We start from the raw sequence: 20,083 nt of genomic DNA, 5'->3' as shown, positions 1-20,083 counted from the left end.
CACAAAAGCATTTATCAGAAGATACACAACCCTTGACATGTATTTTCAAAACAGCTTTTCAAAATAGGTTGTAACTTTTTAGGAAACTGCAAACACTGCAGTATCACTTTCTTTTAAAAATGTACATGAATGTCTATACTAATAAAGTCAAACATTATACAACTTCCCAAGACCACTATTAATCAGCATTAGGTTTAACAGGATGATCAGGGACCAGTATAGTCCTCCAGATCCACTGAGACAGACCTTACCCTAATAGATGACCACAATAATTCATCTCAGTCACTAAAACAGCTATATTGTTACAGCCTAATGACTGCTTGGTCACCCGTACGGAGAGTTTCCTGACATCTGCCTAACTCTTTGCAATGATTTACTACTTTGTTGTTGCCAACTTAAGAAGTAAAAAGTTATGGACCTCTGCAGTGAACCCCTTCAGTGCCGTGTCACACCTAATGCTCACACACTGCCTTCTCCACATTACCGCCTCTCACATCAGCATCACAAATACCAGAGCACAGATTCCAAACACTCTGCTTCTGAATTCTATAGGGCTCCTGGCTTCTCACTGAAATGATGAGAGCCTGGCCTGTAAAGGCTTATTTGAATCTAAAACACCGAGCAAGCAGAGCTTATTGAAAGGCAGATTGATGGAGTCTGTGAACTAAGGAGGTAACTGATGAAGCATCCTTCTTGATGAAGCATCTTCTACCTAATGCATTTACAGAGAGTGTAAAATCACCAAATCATAGAATTGGTTGGAAAAGACCTCTGTGATCATCAGGTCCAACTGTTAACCCAGGACTGCCAAGTGCATCACTAAACCATGTCCCTAAGCACCGCATCTATGCATTTTTTAAACAGCTGCAGGGATGGTGATTCCAGCATCTCCCTGGCAGCCTGTTCCAATGCTTCACCATCCTTGCAGTGAAGACATTTATCCTATTTAATTTATCCAATTTAAATCACTTCTAGCATAACTTGAGACCATTTCTTCTTGTCCTGTCACCTCTTATCTGGGAGAAGAGACCTACACCCTACCTGTCTACAACCTCTTTTCAAATGGTTGTAGAGAGCAACACGGTCCCCCCTGAGGCTCCTCCTCTCCAGACTAAACAACCCCAGCTCCCTCAGCTGATCCTCATAAGGCTTGTGCTCCACACCCTCATAAAATGGTCAAGATAAGGAATTTCATTGATACTAGGCAGAGGCAACTGCACTTCTTGTTCTGTTGTAAAAGCAACTGAATTAGAGGAACAGTGAAAAGCCCCCCCTCCCCCAAACCCTCCCATGATTGTTAGGTCACAATTTATGTAACAGAGCCCATGTATTATGGTGAAAGGCTGCACAGTTTATAACAGATGAACCACTTCCATAACTCCCTGGAGCTGCTTGTTTTGGTTCAGTTTTCAAGGCTGTTTCATGAATAACTTGTTCGAAGTAAAGTACTATTACTTGCCTCCTCCTTTTGTATTTACAGAGATAACAAGCATGACTCACATGCCTATTAGAACAGCGCCGTCTTCCTGCGTTAACAGCCCAGACGCTGAGCTGCTTGTACTGCTGTTCACAGCCCTATCAAACACTAACAGAAGGAACCAACAAGTTTACAATCAGCCTCACCATTATTTTTTTCAGCAGCAGTCATACATTGTATGCTAACTGTATTCTGCTGCTAATGCTTAAGGGAAGTTATGAAATACAGATCTGTTCCTCTTCTAGACTTGAGTTCTTAAGGAAGAGGAAAACCTAAAACAGCCTGAGACAGCCATCAAAAGACACATACGCACAAAGGCTTTCAGAAATAAAGGCTCCTTCTTCTCTTCCTATACTGAGCAGAACTGAAGAGGCCATCAACTTGTAATCGGAGCTTAACAGAAAGGAGTCCCAGAAATTCCAGTCTAGCACCTTTAGCACATATAACAAAGAGAATACCATCTTTCCTTCTCCGAAGCTATTCACTGGGTGTTGTCAAGACTTCAAAAAGAAAAGTATGGCTCATTGTAGATTTTGGGTTTCTTGCTTGTTTGTTTTTCTCTTTAAATTATTACTTTGTTTAAATCTGGCTTACTAGGTTTAGTCTCCCTGTTAAGTGGAATAGGTGTGAAAAGTCTCCAAAGATGAGAGTCAAAGCTAACTGGTTCGGAAGTTGCAACTGCCAGAAAGTGCATGACTTTGCCAGGTAACCAGCAAATCCCTCCCACTTAATTCAGCTACTGGCTGCACAGATCCACCATTTAGTTAGAGCCTCAGGAGCAACAACAGGAAAAGAAGAAGAAAAAAAAAAGAAGCAACGTACTGAAATTATATAATTTACTCACTGTTACAAGATTTAATTCAATCAATGCCTACAGTAAGTTTTCACTGCACAGTTAGGAGATTGAAAAGTAATGAACAAAACAGACAAAAAAAAGAACACAATTAACTACACAGTGACTCATGAATAACCCAAGTATGTATTAAGTAACATTAGTTATCCCTAATTTGCTTGCCATCAAGTAGCCAAACCTAAACCCAAGGGAGCATTGTTCTGGAAGCAATGTGTTTCTGGGGAAGGATCCCCATAAAGAATTGCTGTCTATATAGACTTTTTTAAATTAAAAAAAATCCTGTTAGTAAACATTCACTTTTTTCTTTACCACTTAATTAAAAGGGAAACAATTTTTCAGTAGTTACATCCTTAGAAAAGGACTAAAATTAATCAGCTCAGGCAACATGACTTGAGATGTTAATTCTCCCCCCGCCTCCTCTCCCCCTTCACAGCTAGCAGAAACAAGGGAAAAGAGGGAGTAAAGCAGCACAAACTTAAGGACATGGATTTATATGATTAGGGAAACAAAGCATCAAATATATTATTTCAAGTATATTTAATTATATTTATAAATATAAAATTTATATTTATATGTCATATATAAATATATTAAAATATTTATATGTCAAGGAAGACAATCAGTTAGAGACCTGTCTTTTAAACATTTCAAATAACTGAGCCCAATTATGCAATCTTCATTCATACTCATGAATTCTTACAAGAATAATCTGGTATTAGTTTGAGGAAGTGCTCACGGACATGATTAAGAGGACAACCACTGGACCCACCATAATTAATGCTGAGTCATAAATGCCCTTAGGGAAGAAAAAGAAAAACAGTTAGGGGCCAAATCTAGTTCTATACTAGATTTGTCCCATAACTATATAGTTTATATATATATAAACTAGTTTATATATATATAGTCTATACTAGTTTATACTACAAAGGTTAAAGATTTCTTTGAATACTTGTTTTATGCTTTTTTTTAAAAGGTTATTACATTAGGACTTCCACTAGACTTGTAAAACATGCTTGGAAGGATGCTTCATGTAAAGAGGAAGGTACCTGCAGAGTAAATAAATTGAAAGTGCATTTACATTTTTGGTTACAATTTCAACTACATCTTTCATCTTTATTGTTTTGTTGAGGAAAATCAGTGGGAAATTCTTTTACTACCTCTGTCTAATCTGAAATGCAGGTACTGTGGCTCCTGGATGAGTGGCTAAATACTACTCAACCGCCAAGACTAACTTCTACAGCAAATAATCTGTAGAAAATCAGAGGCAAAGGGGTTTCCACAGGAGAAAGCTCTGGGGTGAACTACCCATTCCTGCTAACTGCACACAAATCACATGGCACCTGAACCACAGGCTGCTGGTCTGGAGTGGTAGCGGGGTGTTCATTAAGAAGACCCATAAATGACAAGTAAGTAACCAGAGATTAAAGATGTAAAAAATGGGGCTTTTAAACATTTTTACCATTTACCAAGGAAAAATTCTTGAGCCAAGCTCTCTTTCTGCTGGAAGCAGCTTAGCCTGCATGCATTGTGTACCCCACTCCATCAGTGCATCCAGTTTAGCTGACCTACAGACTAGATGATGTATGTTTGTGCCAGTGTACTATGTGTATGGAAGTCAAATGCCCTATCAATACATACTGCATTTCAACACTCACAAGACCATGGAGAAAAACACAGGTTAGCTGAATCAGATTCTTTTTTAAGTGAGGCTGGTGGTGCAATTAAAAAGAGGTATCTTCTCAGAAGTCTCACTACACTTTCACTGTCCATCTATCTGTGGGGCATCCACTTCTGTTAACAGCATTCAATTAGAAGAGCTGGAAGACAAGGCCAATAAGCTTTGCCTTCCTAATTGTTATATTTTAATTTTATTCAGTTGCAAAAACCTATCCTGTTTTCATGTAATTGCAACAATGATAGTGGAATGTTAAAAAGCAAGTAAGTGCATTAAAAAGCGGAGAAGAGGTAGTAATGCAGGGGTGGGGATGGGGAAGGATGACGACAGAAAGAGTTAGCATTTATTCATTACAAATTGACTATGCACAGTCCTGCAGTTTCCAAAATTAGGACTCATTTGTTACAACTTCTCACAGAAGACAGATTTGCTAACCCTATTAATAAAATAAAAAAAGAAGAAAAAAGGACAGAGAGAGTCAGTGAAAGTGGAATTAGCTGCTCAGTTATGTGTCCTCTTGTTGAATCCAGCTTTAGCAATAAAAACATGGACATCAAAAGCCCTTACCTGTGTCTACAAAATGCTAGTACAATTAGCAACCTATTAGAAAAAGCTTTAAAATGCTGTCAAACATAAGTCAGCAAAGAGTAGAGATTTTCTTTTTAAATATTTAAAAGAACTGATGCCAGAAGAGGCAGCATTAATTTCATCCAATTAAAGGAAATTTACTGCAGCTTGTCTTTTGATTTTTCAGAGAAAAACTGCATTTGTTGAAGCTAGCATCTCTTTTCCTGCTTTTTATATAACCAATACTAAAATAAAAGTATCTTTGAAGCAAAGTTCTTTATAAATTGCCTTACTTACAAATTGAATTCTAGTTAAATCACTGCTGCTTAATATCCAGAACACAGGATTTCACTTCTTAAAAGTAACTTTGCCAAGATTAAAAAATAACAAACAAACACATCTCAGAAAACCAAAAAGCCCCATCCTGACAATGTGTGAAATTCCTGTCCACAGACCAGTGAACAGAGAAAATTTCTGCACAGGCAACAGTTTACACCTTCAATCTCAAAACAAAGAATAAAATGTTTGTCATTTTTTACCAGGAACAAAAAGGATTTTTCTACCCTGGTTTTGGTGACAAATAAGCAATATCAACATCTGCAAATTAAAAAGAAAAGAAGTCTTCAACAAAAAAATCAGGTATGAAAGAAATGAGACCTGGTAGCAAAACTTCAGTTGCTTACTTTAGCTTCAGGTAGACCACTTTCTTAGCTTAGGGAAAAGTTTGTTTCTTGTTTTAACAAGTGGAAGGCGTATTTAATTCCCCGCTATATCTGAGAAGGCACTGAATAAAGGTACATTAAAAATCACCCCCAAAAAGGCTATCTTACTGACATTTTCTACAATGTTTTATTGCCGCATGTTAGGTCTGAGGTCAAACCCTGAAAGCTAGCTAAGCAATATAAACTCAAAACACTTAATAAAGCGAGAGGGTGGTGTGGGGTTTGGGGGTGGCAGGCAGCATGGGGCTGGGGCAGGGAAGGGGAGGTGCAGGAGAAAAGCGTTAAGCATTCATTTCTGCAATCATACAGGTTTTGAAGCAACACCAAACTAGCAGGATTAACATATGGTACAATGATGTTATAAAGGGAGGAAACAGTTTTGTTTAATATAGAGGTCAAAAAGACAGAAAAAGACAATTGCCATTAAGCAAATGAATCTGCTTGGAAGTTTTCTATCTTTAAGTAAATAACATTAATGTTAACTTAAATGCTTTGGAATCCTGTCCAAGATCCACACTTGGGTTCTTAGATAGGGTGCTTCAATTTACTAATTGGTAGTTATACTAGCTATTAAAATTAAGTAAATTAAGCCAGTAAACCAAATTAAGGCACTACTATAGTGTATTTAGACCAAATTACCCAGGTTGATCCAAGCATTTTCAACACCTCCGGTAAAACTGACTTTCTCATGGCCACATGAGACAGTAAAAGTGAGGGATTGAAGACAGGATCCCTACAGCCTACTGCACATGGGTGAGAGAGAATCTAGCTCAGAGACTGTGTAACTCATGGTGATCCATGGCAGCGTGTCCTGGGCATGCTACCAGTGCTCTCCATTCATGACTCCATGCTGTACAGTGGACGCAGGTCCATCCTGCAACAGCTCATGATGAGAGTGGGGCAAGTGGTACAGAAGCTGGGCCAATGAACGGAGCCACAGTCCAACAAAACAGCCTCCCAACAACAGCTTTGAGCTCTTTTTCAGCACTGTTCTTCAATTTAAGGTCCAGTTATTAATATTTCAGACCTACCCACTGGTCTCTTAACAGCCCAGGTCTCTGCACAGCAAGATCGTGTAAGAGGATGAAAGACAGCACAAACGCTCAGAACGGCAAGATTCCCTTGAAACAGAAAAAAACACTTTAAGGGCCATGAGCTTGCCTTTCCCTTATTCTGTAATTGTTTGTGCTGAGGAAAAAAAATTATATGAAGTGCACAAAAAAATGCTGAATGTTACTGAACTGTAACAGTGCTGGCAACCATAACATATTGTACCAGTGAAGATCTTCCCCTGTTACTTTCATTAAATTCATCTGCTGATAGAGTGAGGCATAATTAGGAGATTGAGACAAATACAGATGTCTGAATTTTGGGTGTGGTAGGGTTCTGGTTAAGCACATTTTCCTTTAGCCTTCCAAAGTATCTATGAACTCGAGTTTCTAAGACAAAATTACTTCATATTAAAAGTATGCATTACATTTCTACTCATTTTAAGGAAGAGATAGTTACTGTCCCTTCTTGTCATGTAGCTTATAGAAGGGATGTTTTATATTTTGTGCAATGCCGCCAACTGCAAACCCAAAATTATGGCATTGCTTTCTGTTTGGTTCCTCAGCCACTTGGAAGTACTTACTTTTAACAAGCACTGTAATAAAATTCCCTGGAACTCTGCAGCTGGCATAACCCTGTCTCTTAGAAGTGGGTGCTGGAAAATGTAACTAAACCAGGAAGTCTCTACTCCACAACCACCTTAACCACATTTTATTCAGTCATATGTAGCCATGTCAAGTAACAATCCCATATGGTTAATTCCATGATCCATATTGGATCTCCATGCTGGAGAAAACTAAGACTCTCCTAAGAAACTTACTAAATTTCAAGAAGTGTAAAAGTTCAAAAGGAGCATGAGAATCAGGTAAAAAACCCAGCAGCACAACAGTTCTCGTTATCCTCCTCTTACACTCTTCAGCAGAACAGAACTGCGCTAAGATCTCATTGGGAGAATTCCCAAGAAAAAGACAAAAAGAAATACAAACCTTAACAGAAAGAAAAAGATCTAATCACCAAATCTAGAATGGAGGGGGGGGGGGGGGGGGGGGAGTGGAATAAAAAAAAAAGGTGTTTAGGGAAAAAGCTTATTTGGTACCCTATTGAGAAATAACTGTGTCATGTTCAAAGAATAATGACTTAATGAGACCATCTGAACACTGAAGAAACATTAGTAAACAAAACTATCTTCAGGGACTAACCCTTACTTTAAAAGTAGGTTCTTGACAACCCAGTCTACATACCAACTGCATCACTCTCTTAACACACACTTCTACCAACCTCCCTCCAAGGCATATTTATTTACATTTCCTCTCATTGTGGTACCTTCATATGAGAAATCTAATTATCATTGTTTTCCCAACAGGAAAGAATTTGTAAAATCTAATTCTCATGTAGTTTGGACCAGCAACGCAGGACACAATAAAAAATTGCATTAAAATGTTGAACAGCCAGAATTTGATTGCATTCTATGTTGGCAAGGCTTCTGTAGATGGTGTCTGTCTCAGTAGACACAGATGGTTGTAACATCTGCTTGGAATGTGTTCATAAGAGGTTATTTTCTACTGCATATCCTAGTCAGTAGATGATAAGTTGCAAAAGACCTGCTGGATCATAGAAGTGCATCCCAATGCAAATTAAGAAAGTAACTGTCAATAGTACTGACTTCAATAAAGAAAAATTAAAAGCATTATTTGTTGCGGTTTTCTTATTTTTCAGATGGGCAAAATACCACCCACATTGCTGATTCATATGGTATCATCAGACAGCAGTGCACAGGAAGCTCTACAGGAAGACCACAAAAGATGATGAGTGTCCAAAAGGGGGCAGATAGGCAGAAACATACCAGTAAAAGCATACACACCCCACTGGAATCAGGAAACAGCAGAGCTAGTGAAGGAGAGCTTCATTCAGTCCTTAATAATTAGCTCCTCTACTAGATCTACTAGCTCCTCCTCCTAGATCTACTTCTTTAAAATGTAGGTTTCTTTTCTGCAACACAGATGAGGAAAAGTTACATAGTTTTTCACAGGAGGGAGTTGGTGTTTAAAACATTTTGCAGTGCAGGAATGAATACTTCACTATGGCAAGGGCAGCCAGCGCAAGTCACTGTTTATCACAAAGACACGTGCTACAAGGCTGTACTGCCATGCCCCTGTCTGATTAGGATGGTTTTATTTATAAATACTGCCCTGCAGAAGAATTTTTTGTTTGCAATGAGGCTTTTCACAATGAGTCTAATAATAAGGTCACATAATTTGTTCTTCTGGTCAGTGGCACTAGAACTACACACAGATGAAATTCCAGAAATTCCAAGACTCAGCAGAGAACTGCTGACAGGTGTTTACATTCTTCTGGAAGAGCAGGAAGACTTGGGTTGCAAGCAGTGAATGAACTATACACAACACTGCTCTTACTACACAGAATCTAAAAGAACAAGCTTCTAAAAACTAACAAGCTTACACAAAGACATACTCTCTCTCTAGATCGCAAAAGTCTCCTTAGAAACTTCCTGACCATATTTGAGAAACCACCTGCAGAGTCTATGCTCTTCCTTGCAGAAATACCTCACTTATTTTCATTGTGCAGGCTCTTCTAAAACATCTCAGATCTGTCCATTCATGCATTACTCAGTTTCTTATACATATCCTTATACAGCTTCCCTTATGAGCAAGTTTCAATCAGACAAGTAACTCCAACTTCTTTAATACAAATCCATTTTATACTACATATACTACAGCACATACATGCACTACTCAAACATTCTTCATGTCTTTTAGTAATGTCTCACTCCAATACCAACAGCTGCTTCAAAAAAGAAAGTACTTAAGTTAATTTCTTTCCCAAATTGCTACTGCAAAATTGAATTATAAATCCTTGGAATATTTCTGAAAAATGCCACCACATTTCATTATGCCCTGTGCTCTTCTTTTTATTTGCTGACTACTGTCTGTGAAGAACTTATAATATCCGGGATGATTTTGCACTGTTTTGAGTAGCTTTATTTTCAATCCTTCATTTTTACTCTTTCAACTTTTCAAAGGTCAAGGTAGTATTTAAAAGTTCTAGTAACAAAGAAAATAAAAGAAAGAAAAGGAGGAAAAAAATAACTAAAAGAAACCCATAAAGGTCTAGGTTTATGAGGAAAAGTAATTAAAACTTTACTGCAAAAGATTTCAGCTTTCAAGAAGTCTTTTTGTGATCCAGAGTTTGAATGAAAGCAGCTTTAAAAAAAATGCATAGGGTCAAAGGAATCCTGTAAAAATGTACATTAGAAGTTTCTCAAAACCATTCTGTCCCAGAAATCAGAGTTTTATCTTTTGACATGGGGGAAGGCAAAAAATCCTACCCTCTCAGAGCTTAAAGTTGCACAAGATTCTTCCTATTTGATTGTGATGGTGCCTTTAGAAAGTACATTTAGCTTTCAGAGGCTGGTACAACTAAGTATTTTGGCTTTAGTTTTATTCTCAAATGATATTTGTACATACGCTGTAATGGCTTAAGACACAGAAATATAGTTTTTCATGGAGTATCATCTTGAACTGATACCCTTAACAAAAGAAACCCAGTTAAAAACAAAAGCAACAAAAAAAAAAATCTGCCAATCCAAACTATATATTATTTTTCAGTACTGAAAAAGTACACCGGTAATTAATACTACCTTTGCATCTATACTCACTTCAAAAGCAGTATTTTAGTAAAATGCAGAAAAGTGCTATATATCAGAAAAATTCTTAACATTCTTACCTGGGCCACAAATCCTGTTTCTGCACAACTACAAGTTGTCAGTGTAGTGTGAGAGAATACTTAGTGAATCCTGTAGGTGTAAAAACTACTGACTGTTTCCCTACTCAGCAGATTTCTGCTTTAAATGATCCTTGAAGCATTTAAATAAGTAATGGCTGCTACTGTGTTTCTCCACATCCCCAAGTCTTCTTCATGCTCCAGTGATAGGCAATTACCTTCTCATCCAACCTGTACAACTGGCAGCATTTTGTTTACGGCTGAAAAAAATAGCTAGATAAAGACAGGAGACCAAATGCAAAGAACATCTTCACACATCAAGTGCACTCATCTACCTCCTGTACACACAAGAACACATACAGAAAGCTTAAGTTCTTAAACTTAAACCAGCGGTCACAGTTTGCCAAACAAAAAATAGCCAAAAATAGAGCATCTCCAAACACAAATTACTCCAAACTAGCAAAATAAGTCACATGCAAACTACTATTATAATGTATCTACAAACTGGCTTAGAAGTTTAATAACTAAAAAATAAGCCAAATTTTAACTCTGGGTGATAGATCACATCACGAAAAATGTAAAGTCATCATCATGAAACAACCTTAATTAACAAGGAAAAACTTTAATCATAACAACTCTTCCACAGTATCACCTGCCTCATCCAAGCACCCACAAACTCTTATACATGATAGGAACTAAGGCCATGGAGAGACATGTGAGAGTTAGAAAAATGTTAGGAAGGATTAAAAGCAACTCTTGGTTGTTACTACCCCTCCAACCCAATATTAAGCTCCCTTTTGCCATGCTTGAGACTGTTCACAGAAATAACTTGCCCACAATAAATTATTTTCCTACCTACCCAGTATCTTAAGTCCACCATAACACTAAAAAAAGGACAGTCAAGATCTATACACTTTTTTTTGCCAAAGCTAAAAGATGCAACCACAGCCCTGATTGTTATAAAGGTATTAGAAAAAACATTAACACATAACGCAACTGATGTCATGCTTAGATTTGCCTTTGCCAACCTCCTCTTCCAGAAGCAAAACACCGCACTCTTGCCTCATGCCTCACCTGTATGCAATCACCCAAAGTGAATACAATGTCGACATGGGCCCACAGTCTGAAAACAAGCAGGCATGTGACTGGATTGATGAAGGCTGAATATGTATCAACTCCTCCTGTGCAGACTTTATACCAACTTTAATCAGAGAGAGAAAAAGAGCAAAATAACCTTTCAGAAAAAGTAAAGAATGGATGTGATGGAAGGAATTATGTGAATACCTCTACCAGGCAATACATCTTATAATACAAAACAAATTACACTTGAGAAAAAAAAGGGGGGGTGTGTGCTACATTTTTTTAAAACAACACTTTTGCTTAACATGAATTAGTATATTTTCTAAGCCGAAGCTGAATTTTATTTTAAGAAAAAGAATTATTGCATCTCAGATGCTGTAACTTTTACCACACAGGAAGTGCAAACTGAACAGACCGACAAAACATGCAGAAAACTTTGGTCCATTTTAGCTGAAGTTTTCTTAATCCATTGCAGCAAACCTTATTTCAAGCAACTTTTGCATATTACTAGAAATCAACAATGAAGACATGAGATTTCAATAACTTTTAGTCATTCTACATAAATATAACTAGAACATAACTGGGTCTGAGTTCCCCAGAAAAGTTTGCTGGGGGAAGGAAATATTTTCGTAGATTCAGAGGAAAATATAACAAAAATACTGCAATCTGAAATTACTTCAGAAATAAATGCTGGATAACCTTAGCATGTCTCCTGTAAAAACGAATGAAATAATAAGGAAGCTATTACTGTTAAATATTTTCTTCTAGGAAATACTTGTAAATGTCTATATTTATATATTTTCTGTATAAAATTATATTGTATAAATACCTGTATTTACACAACTGTTATTAACTATGGAGAAAGTCAGAACCATTCCAAAAATACACTAAACTCCTATTACACACAAAAGTTGTGCTGAGTGTATTTTACATCTTCATTGTCAAGACATGCTCACCTGAGCATTTCCTTTCAGACACACAATACGCTCTTCAAGCAAAACTAACTAATAAACATCTGGAACAAAACTGTCAGAAAAAAAGGAAACCTAAAATACTAGTGGAACAATACTGTCAGAAAAAAAGGAAACCTAAAATACTAGAAGCCTGTTTTCCTGTATTTATGGTCCTTTGTCCAGTTTATGATCACAAAATCCACAGGAATCCACTAGCATTATTACCACCCATTTGTTCTCCACACTAGCAGAAACATTAAAATGGTGGAAAGATAAAACAGATCATGGCCCACATGAGTGTTTTTGTATGAGACTTACCACTTCCCATTAACAAAGAGCAGTTAAACACTTAAAATGTTGTATTTAAAAAAATTAAAGAGCTTCATTTAAAATAAAATATAAAAGGAGGAAGGAAGAAATCTTACTGTTCTGCAAAAAGAGTAGCTAAAATTTAGTTTTCACATTTATGCTAAACTGCAAACTAAGACAGTTTCCTCATTTCATATTGGTGAAACTACCTATTATTTTACTGGGGAAAGGAAGAGAGTTCATTTATCTGTTTATTTTAAATGACAATAGTCTCAGCTCTTTGTGGAAATACTCAACCGTGTTTGTCTAGCTTACTTCTGATACACAATCGTTTTTTCCCCACACTTGGAAAAATTTCTAAAACTCACACTTCTGCTGGGGTGAAGTATGAAACAGCAGTTAAGCAGAATACAAGAGAGGAAACAAGCAACTTGCAAATTCACAGGAGCAATCCAGACAAATCCAAGAGACCTCTGCTCTAAACAGAGAACAAACAAATGAATTAAGTGAACTGGCAGAAAGAGGACAGGATGTAAATCACTACAGGTATGGCGTTTGGGGTTTTTTTTTTTTTAGATTTTATGCAAATGTAAAGGAGAAGAAAGAAAACAGCAGAAAGCAGGAAAAATGGTAAGGCCACAGTTAAGTAGAGACCTGCTGAGGCCAAACGTACATAAGACTGGAGAGGTGGCAGACAGAAAGGCAAGGCATGAGAAGAGTAAATGATGGAGACTGACAAAAAGACAAGACAGACAGCTGGTGAGAAGCTGGGATCTAGTTAGGATTGTTGAAGTGCTCATGAAGGGCTCTTGATGAAGTTCTCAGGAGGAAATTTTTCACGGCTTTACTGGAGCCCCTAAAGCTCACTGGTCAATGTTTTCACAGGAGGAAACATGGCTATCAAGGAGACAGGTTTTACCTCACATTATGGCTCCTGAAAAGAACACGCTATCCTCAGTTGCTGTATCTCAATACATCTTGTTAGAAGACAGTGGTATTTTAAATCTAGCTATACTCTCTTGCATGTTGGCTGGCTCTGCAGTGATCTATTTCTTGCCAAAATAATGCATCTGGAACTTCCTGGTATTAGAAGCATTTAACTCTTTAATCTCTTTTTCTTGTAACCTTCGTTAAGCCCCCTGTTCCAGGTTTTGAGATGCTGCAGAATACTGCTTATGCAGATGACACCATTCAGGTTTCTCCATCTGCTTGAAGAGCTGCTTGATTATCCCTGCTCCAAACTAGTACTTTGTTTCACCATCCCAAGAACATCATTCTTGCTTTAAAAAAAACCTAAACAAACCAGCAAAACCTAAAAGCATATCTCGCTAAAAGGCCAGCAATTCCTCTTATTCTGCATCGTTTGACACTCAATAACCCTCTCAGTGTTTGCACACTGCTGTTCTGGATTCAGTCCTTCATACTCTTCATATATTAGGTGAGGTATGTGCAGAAGGCTCTTTCTTCCAATCTAGGTTTGTTCAGTATCAAATTTCACCCAAGAGATCCAGAACACTAACACCCTCAACTGCTCTTCCAAGATAAAAATTTATACAGGCTCACTCCATACCTGCTCCTGTTGTCCTGCTTCTGTCTGTATTTTTATTTATTTGCTCCAGTAGATTTGTCTGACTTATTACAAACGAGCTAACAAGGTAAACATGGACTTGAAGATAATGCCAGTAAGATTTTGGACTCTGAAAGCATTTCCCATATCTGCTTATTTTTACTGCAAAATATTCCCCAAAGGAAACAGGCATAAATACAGAAACAAGTTCCACAGAAAGCGATCTTAGAAACTTAACAGCAGATGTCTATTGTACAATAAAACTAGCTTTTATGTTTTCAGCCTCTTTAAAAACTTTCTTTTAGCCTTTTCTATTACCGTTACTCACATCAGTTATCTTGTTATGAATATTTAAGAAGTCTCACAGGAAATTATGGGCATGGGATTCAAGTAAGATTTCCTGCCTGTAATCACCATGGAGTGACACCTTCCTGATACTGTTGCTCGCTAGAGCAGAGAGGCGACTGTCTTTTGGAAGTTACACTGAAAGGGAACAGTCTGGGGCAACAGTGGAAGTCAGTGTTTAGTACAGTAATAATTTATTTGTTTAGTACAGTAATAGATTGGGGGGGGGGGGGGGGGGGGCAGGGGGAAGCCACCCATGTGTACTCCCCACCTTCAGCAATATGGGACATGGGGAAAAAAAAAAAGGATAGAAAAGGAGAAATGGACACTACATTATCTTAAGGAAAGGCTTCTAAGCCATTCTGAAGAACACTGAAGATGTGAGAATTTAGAAGATTAAAATGAACAGTCGTCTTATTTCAGTATTTGAAAGGAATGACAGAAGCATGGATACACAGTTCAGCTTTCCAAAAAGACAAATTATAAAAAACATAAACCTGTATTTTAGGTTTTTTTAAAATGTGCATTCGGATTACCTGTGGTTGCACATGAGTTAGCACTGTACACTCACAAAATTCTGCAAAACCAGACAAATTTGAGAATTGCTTGTAAACATTTTTATAAAAACTAAGGCTTTCCCGTATTTCATAAAATACTTCTTACCCTAAAATTCAAGAGCCACATGAAAACTTAACAACTTCTCGTTAAAAAAAAAGTAACGGAAGCACAAGAACATTTACCCGAAAGGAAACTAAAACCCAGTCCATAAGCCACCATTTCCTATGACAAATTCCTAAGAGAAGAGATCACCCTCACCCATTATCTTAAACCTCAGTAGAGCTCATATTCTGAAGTTTAACACAAAAAAGAAATGTCTTTCATGTTATAATGCTCTATCATCGGTTCTGAGATACTGCATTCTAAACACTATAGTTACACTTCTCAGTTGACTTTCACTACACTGACAATAAATCTTTCAGAACAGCCTAGATTATTATAATATAGGACAACACATTTCAGTCTTCGCCTCTTTGCTTATGTTGGTGACTGTGAAGCCAACATATTCCACAAGAACTTGCTAAACTTCAAACTTGCCTCTTGCTACAGTGATTATATTAAAACAACCCCAACTAAATGTGATATTGTACACCACACAGATTGCAACTAGCCTACTTAACTATTTTTTTTCTATGACAGCAGTTCAAATTCCATAGCAGAGATTTGAAACACACCGATTTTAATAACTCCTAGTTAAAGGCAAGAAAATTGGTACAGTAAGAAAAAAAACATTTCAACAGTAGCCCTTAAGAGTATCGCAGAACATGAAGAATTTGACTAAAGCAGCCACTTTTCTTTAGGCCCAGCCACATCAATACCAGCCTGAACTGCAGTTTTCTAAACTATTGTGCAAAAAACAACTACTGTGCTAAAAATATGCTGTTACTCAAACTTCGAAATATTCTCTCCAGAGATAGGACTTCCTGATAGGAGATTCAAATTAATAGGAAGTGCCCTTCCTGTGTTTTCTAGACTGCTAGGCTAATGAGTTTGTTTTCAACTGCCTTTAAAAAAAAGGAGCACATTAACCAATTGATTGGTGTTCACTGCTTTAAAGTGACCTTGTACACAAAGCACAAATGTAGCAGGCCACAATCTTCTCTATTCTGGTGTGATGTTGCAGCAAGTTTGGTTTCCCATGTATTTTAGAAGGAATTTGTACAGGAATTGCCTTGAGACCCTGTCAGCTGGTGATTCCATTTTGCTCTGCCTGTAGCCCTATTATAAACTGATGGGAATGCTTGTGAAGGTGCTGAGCACAAAGACAGACTTCTACCTTTAGGAAGGTGATTTCTATGTAGACAAAGTGAACAGCTCTGGCCATGCGTATACATATGTATGAAAACCTAACCAACTCACTGCACACTGCAACTATATAAAAACAGTATATAAATTCAGCACTCATAGTAACTATGGAAAACTATAGAACACACACTCCATAGTATAATACAAGGAAAAAAATGCCTGGTTTATGATTAGGACTTCCAGATCCTATGGCAAAGTGCCAATCAGTACCAATTTTGAAGAAAAATTATTGTGCTTCACCATCAACTGACTTTTCAGGTCATTATGCTATATGCTTTGAGCACAGCAAAAACATGGAGCCAAAAGCCTGAAATACACATAGAAAAGCAGTTTTCTTTTTAATACTAATTACACATTTTATTTTGATTCATGAGGGATGAGGGGAAACTAGACAGCTCCAGTATGCAGTCAGACTAGGAAGTTCAACAGTCTCTTTTACCAACTAGGACAATTTTTTCAATTTTTTTCCATGTACACAAAAAACCCCACCCACCAATACAAAAGGTTAACAATATGGATTTTAACCTACAGGATCCTCCTGACTTCCCACTGCATAAATCCAGGCTCCTACAAGACTCTGGCTATTGTAACATTACATCACCAACAAAGAGATGATCAACTGCAATGACTCTGGCAGATGCAAATTGGGAAAGAACTCTTCTTTAACCTGGTAATAAGCTTTATCTTTCCTACTTCTAAATTAAATATCTTAAAACACATACAGCAGTTCAATTCCAATAATTAAACTTCATAAATGTAGACACAAAAGATTTTCATCTTAATACAAGTTTATTTCATCCTGTCTTCCCCAGTTAATGGCAGCTTACTTCTTTACCATCGATGTCCTTGCTCTTTAATAGTTTCTGATATTTAAAAAAAATATTGGAGTAAAAGAACTTTTGAGTAATCTATTAGAGAAAGTATTATTTCCATCCAGAATTACTGAATTGTTGTATTCATCCAGGTTTACTAAATTATCATTACTCTTCCACAATCTTGAAAGAAAGGTAAGCTCTCCACTTGTGAGAGATCTTAAACCCCCCATCTGACAACGTTACTGATACTGGCTCAACAGTAAAAATCACAGCAAGTTCTCAGGAACTGTTATCAAAGTTGTTCCACTCCTGTGACAAGAAGTGGAAGATATAGCTATGTAATCCTGTGCCTTACCATGTATTCAAGTAAATATTACACATTTTGCTCTCCTTCCTGGAATGTTTAAATTATTTTCCTTACCTTTCTTTTAAAATGTAAATACAAAAAAAAAAAACAAACAACCAAAACATTGCAAAGAAGTCAGGCTAGTCGGAGATGAACCTTCCAAACATTTCAAATGTATTTTGTCCTTTTAAATTTCAATAACAGCATCATTCTTAGAGGAATCTGACTGTTCTAAGGTCTTGCTTCAAGAATTTTATTTCCCAATATGTTCACACACAAACAGGTATCCCCACCTATTTTTCTAATAATTTGAATTTTTTCCACACGTAATGTTAATGGCAAACCTTAAGCAGTAAGGTTCTCCCACAGATCAGATGAATGGTTTAACTGTGCTCTGGCCAAAGCATGGCCTGGCAGGAAAAGACAAGGGGTAACTGAAGTCACAGTCAAATAGCAGCCTGCCATTAAATCTCTGCCCTGTGACAAAACCCCTCAGGGATCTTGTTAAGAGCAGCTCTCTCTTGTTAAAAGCAGCAACTTTGTGTTGTCAAAGTAGCAAAAAGGGCAGAGAGCTAGCTAAAGACAGGACTGAAGATGCCCTTTTCTTCTAAGCTTTGAGTATAATTTGTGTGATGTAATTTTTTTAGAGACCTTCAGTAGGTTTCCTAAAATAAAAAGAAGAAAAGCTTCAGCTTCAAAAATAAACAAAAATCTCACCTTGTTATGTTCATACTTGTATGGGATTTTGAGGGTATCCATGGCTCTGATCATGGCCTGCATTGCTGTAAATATATTCTGGTACACCAGTTTTGTAAAGCCCCTTTTGTCTTCATCAGAGTAACCTGATCCATGAATGATTCTCATCTGCTTGATAAACGTGCTTTTGCCACTCTCTCCTGTGCCTGCAAGACAAGTAAGAAGGACACGCTTTAGCCAATGGATACAAACATGACTTTTTTTGCACAGTGCTGACAGCTTGTTTAGTGCAGGGTTGAACAGTGCCAAGGGCTGTTTGCAAGGTAACTACAAGGACCGGTTCAGTGTCTAACAGCAGCATCAGTAGCAACTGAAGAACCACTGAATTAAAACTTGTATTTTGATTTAATAACTAAATTGCTGAATAAAACTAAACTCAAAAATATACATATATGACTGCATATTTAAAAAACTTCCATTATTGAAGGTGTAACTGTCCAAAACATCTAACTTCAGGTAATCACTATGAGATGTTTTATCACAAAAATTCAGGAAGAAAGAAAAAACTTCAAATTCCTTGGCCAACCTTCAGGACATTATGATAGGACGTGTACAACCAATAGATATGTTTGTGTTTTGGTCTGGTTTTTTAGTGGTTTTCTTTTTAAAAGCAAGTAGTGTAACAATTTCAGCCCTGCAAACCTTAACCTCAGAATCACGTGATATGCCTTAATTAAAATTTGGTTCATATCCATTAATGGGCAGTCATTCCTTCCTTCCTTTAAATTTCTTCCCATCTTTGTATTAAAACTAGTTTGTTAATAAGCATTTCTGACTATTTGTGAATGTAAAGTTAAGATCTTGTTGGAAATTTCACACAGGATACATCTCACAAGATTTTTCCTTTGCTCCAATTCAGTGAGCTCATCCTCTGTGACTAGAAGATCTTACCTATATTATTCCTTTGCTTGCTTAAGAGGAGTTGAAATTTAGAATGAGCAGTTGCACAGCCACACAAACCCTGCATTCACTCAGCAATTCAGCCCTGCAGGAAACAAACGCATGCACCAGAGTGCATTGCTCAGTGCTTGCTGTGCTTTTCTACCCTTCAGACTGGGTTTTATTTTACTAATTTCTGTAAAGCTTTCATGCCTTATACCATAATACTCATGTCCCAAGATGAAGGCAGCCTCATGCCCTTTTACCTAATGTTTTAGGTATCTTATCAGAGAAGTGTGCTTCACAGCAGTGCAGTGCAAGGTGAAAGGAGCGACCCATAACCATTTCAGCAATACCACACTCGGCAAAAATCTAAGCTGGAAGCCTCTAAAAGCTTTTGTCTTTACCACAAGCATCATTTTGAAATCTTCAGTCCCATTTCCCGCACACATAAAACAAACTTCTAACATAAGCCTTCCTTACATACACATTCCCAGAAAATCAAGCACACTGTTACATACCAATCAATTTTACTTTCTCTGGGGAGAAAGCGATTATTATTGCAATGAAGAATGTGCTCTCATGCTGAAACGTGAGACCAAGCCTGCTTGACCCTCTGCCATCACAGGGATCCTCAGCCTGTGCTGTGGTCAGGGTGCAGCCCTAGGTGCACAAGCCACCTCTGCAGGGCACTGCCTAGCCACCGGGCTCAACTCGCCACACACAACATGACAAATTCATGCTAACCAGGCACAGATCTTTGTGGAAAGGGTGATACAGTACAGACCATCCTGGGTCAATGAAATCTGTCTCTCTTCCAGTTCACCACAATCAGAGGTAAGATCTTTACACTTCTGCAATCCACCAGTGTGCCAACCTACCAAACTTTCCTTAAGACTGCAGAAAATTACAAGCCTTGACAATACAGAACTATTACACTGTCAAAAATAATTCAGGCTACCTTTAAGACCACCAGAGTTTTTCTCTTTTTCTGAAACCTATGAAACAGTCATGTCCTTATATATGAAGTGCTATACCACACATTTTTTAGCAATTCTGTAGTATTGTTCAGCTTTTCTGCAAGT

At 37.4% G+C, this 20,083-nt stretch overlaps 1 protein-coding gene across 1 annotated transcript in view; it reads right to left on the bottom strand.

The window, feature by feature from the left end:
- Positions 1 to 20,083, bottom strand: part of LOC101912464 (guanine nucleotide-binding protein G(q) subunit alpha) — a 136,521-nt gene that overhangs the window by 73,737 nt on the left and 42,701 nt on the right. The window contains exon 2 of the mRNA XM_055790958.1: positions 18,081 to 18,265. Within this exon, the coding sequence (XP_055646933.1) occupies positions 18,081 to 18,265 (185 nt within the window). The remainder of the gene's footprint in view (positions 1 to 18,080; positions 18,266 to 20,083) is intronic.

This window comes from Falco peregrinus, chromosome Z (assembly GCF_023634155.1).
Source record: "Falco peregrinus isolate bFalPer1 chromosome Z, bFalPer1.pri, whole genome shotgun sequence".
NCBI classification, from domain to species: Eukaryota; Metazoa; Chordata; class Aves; order Falconiformes; family Falconidae; genus Falco; species Falco peregrinus.
Note: the sequence above shows the minus strand (reverse complement) of the source record. Positions and strands in the feature narration are given on the sequence as shown.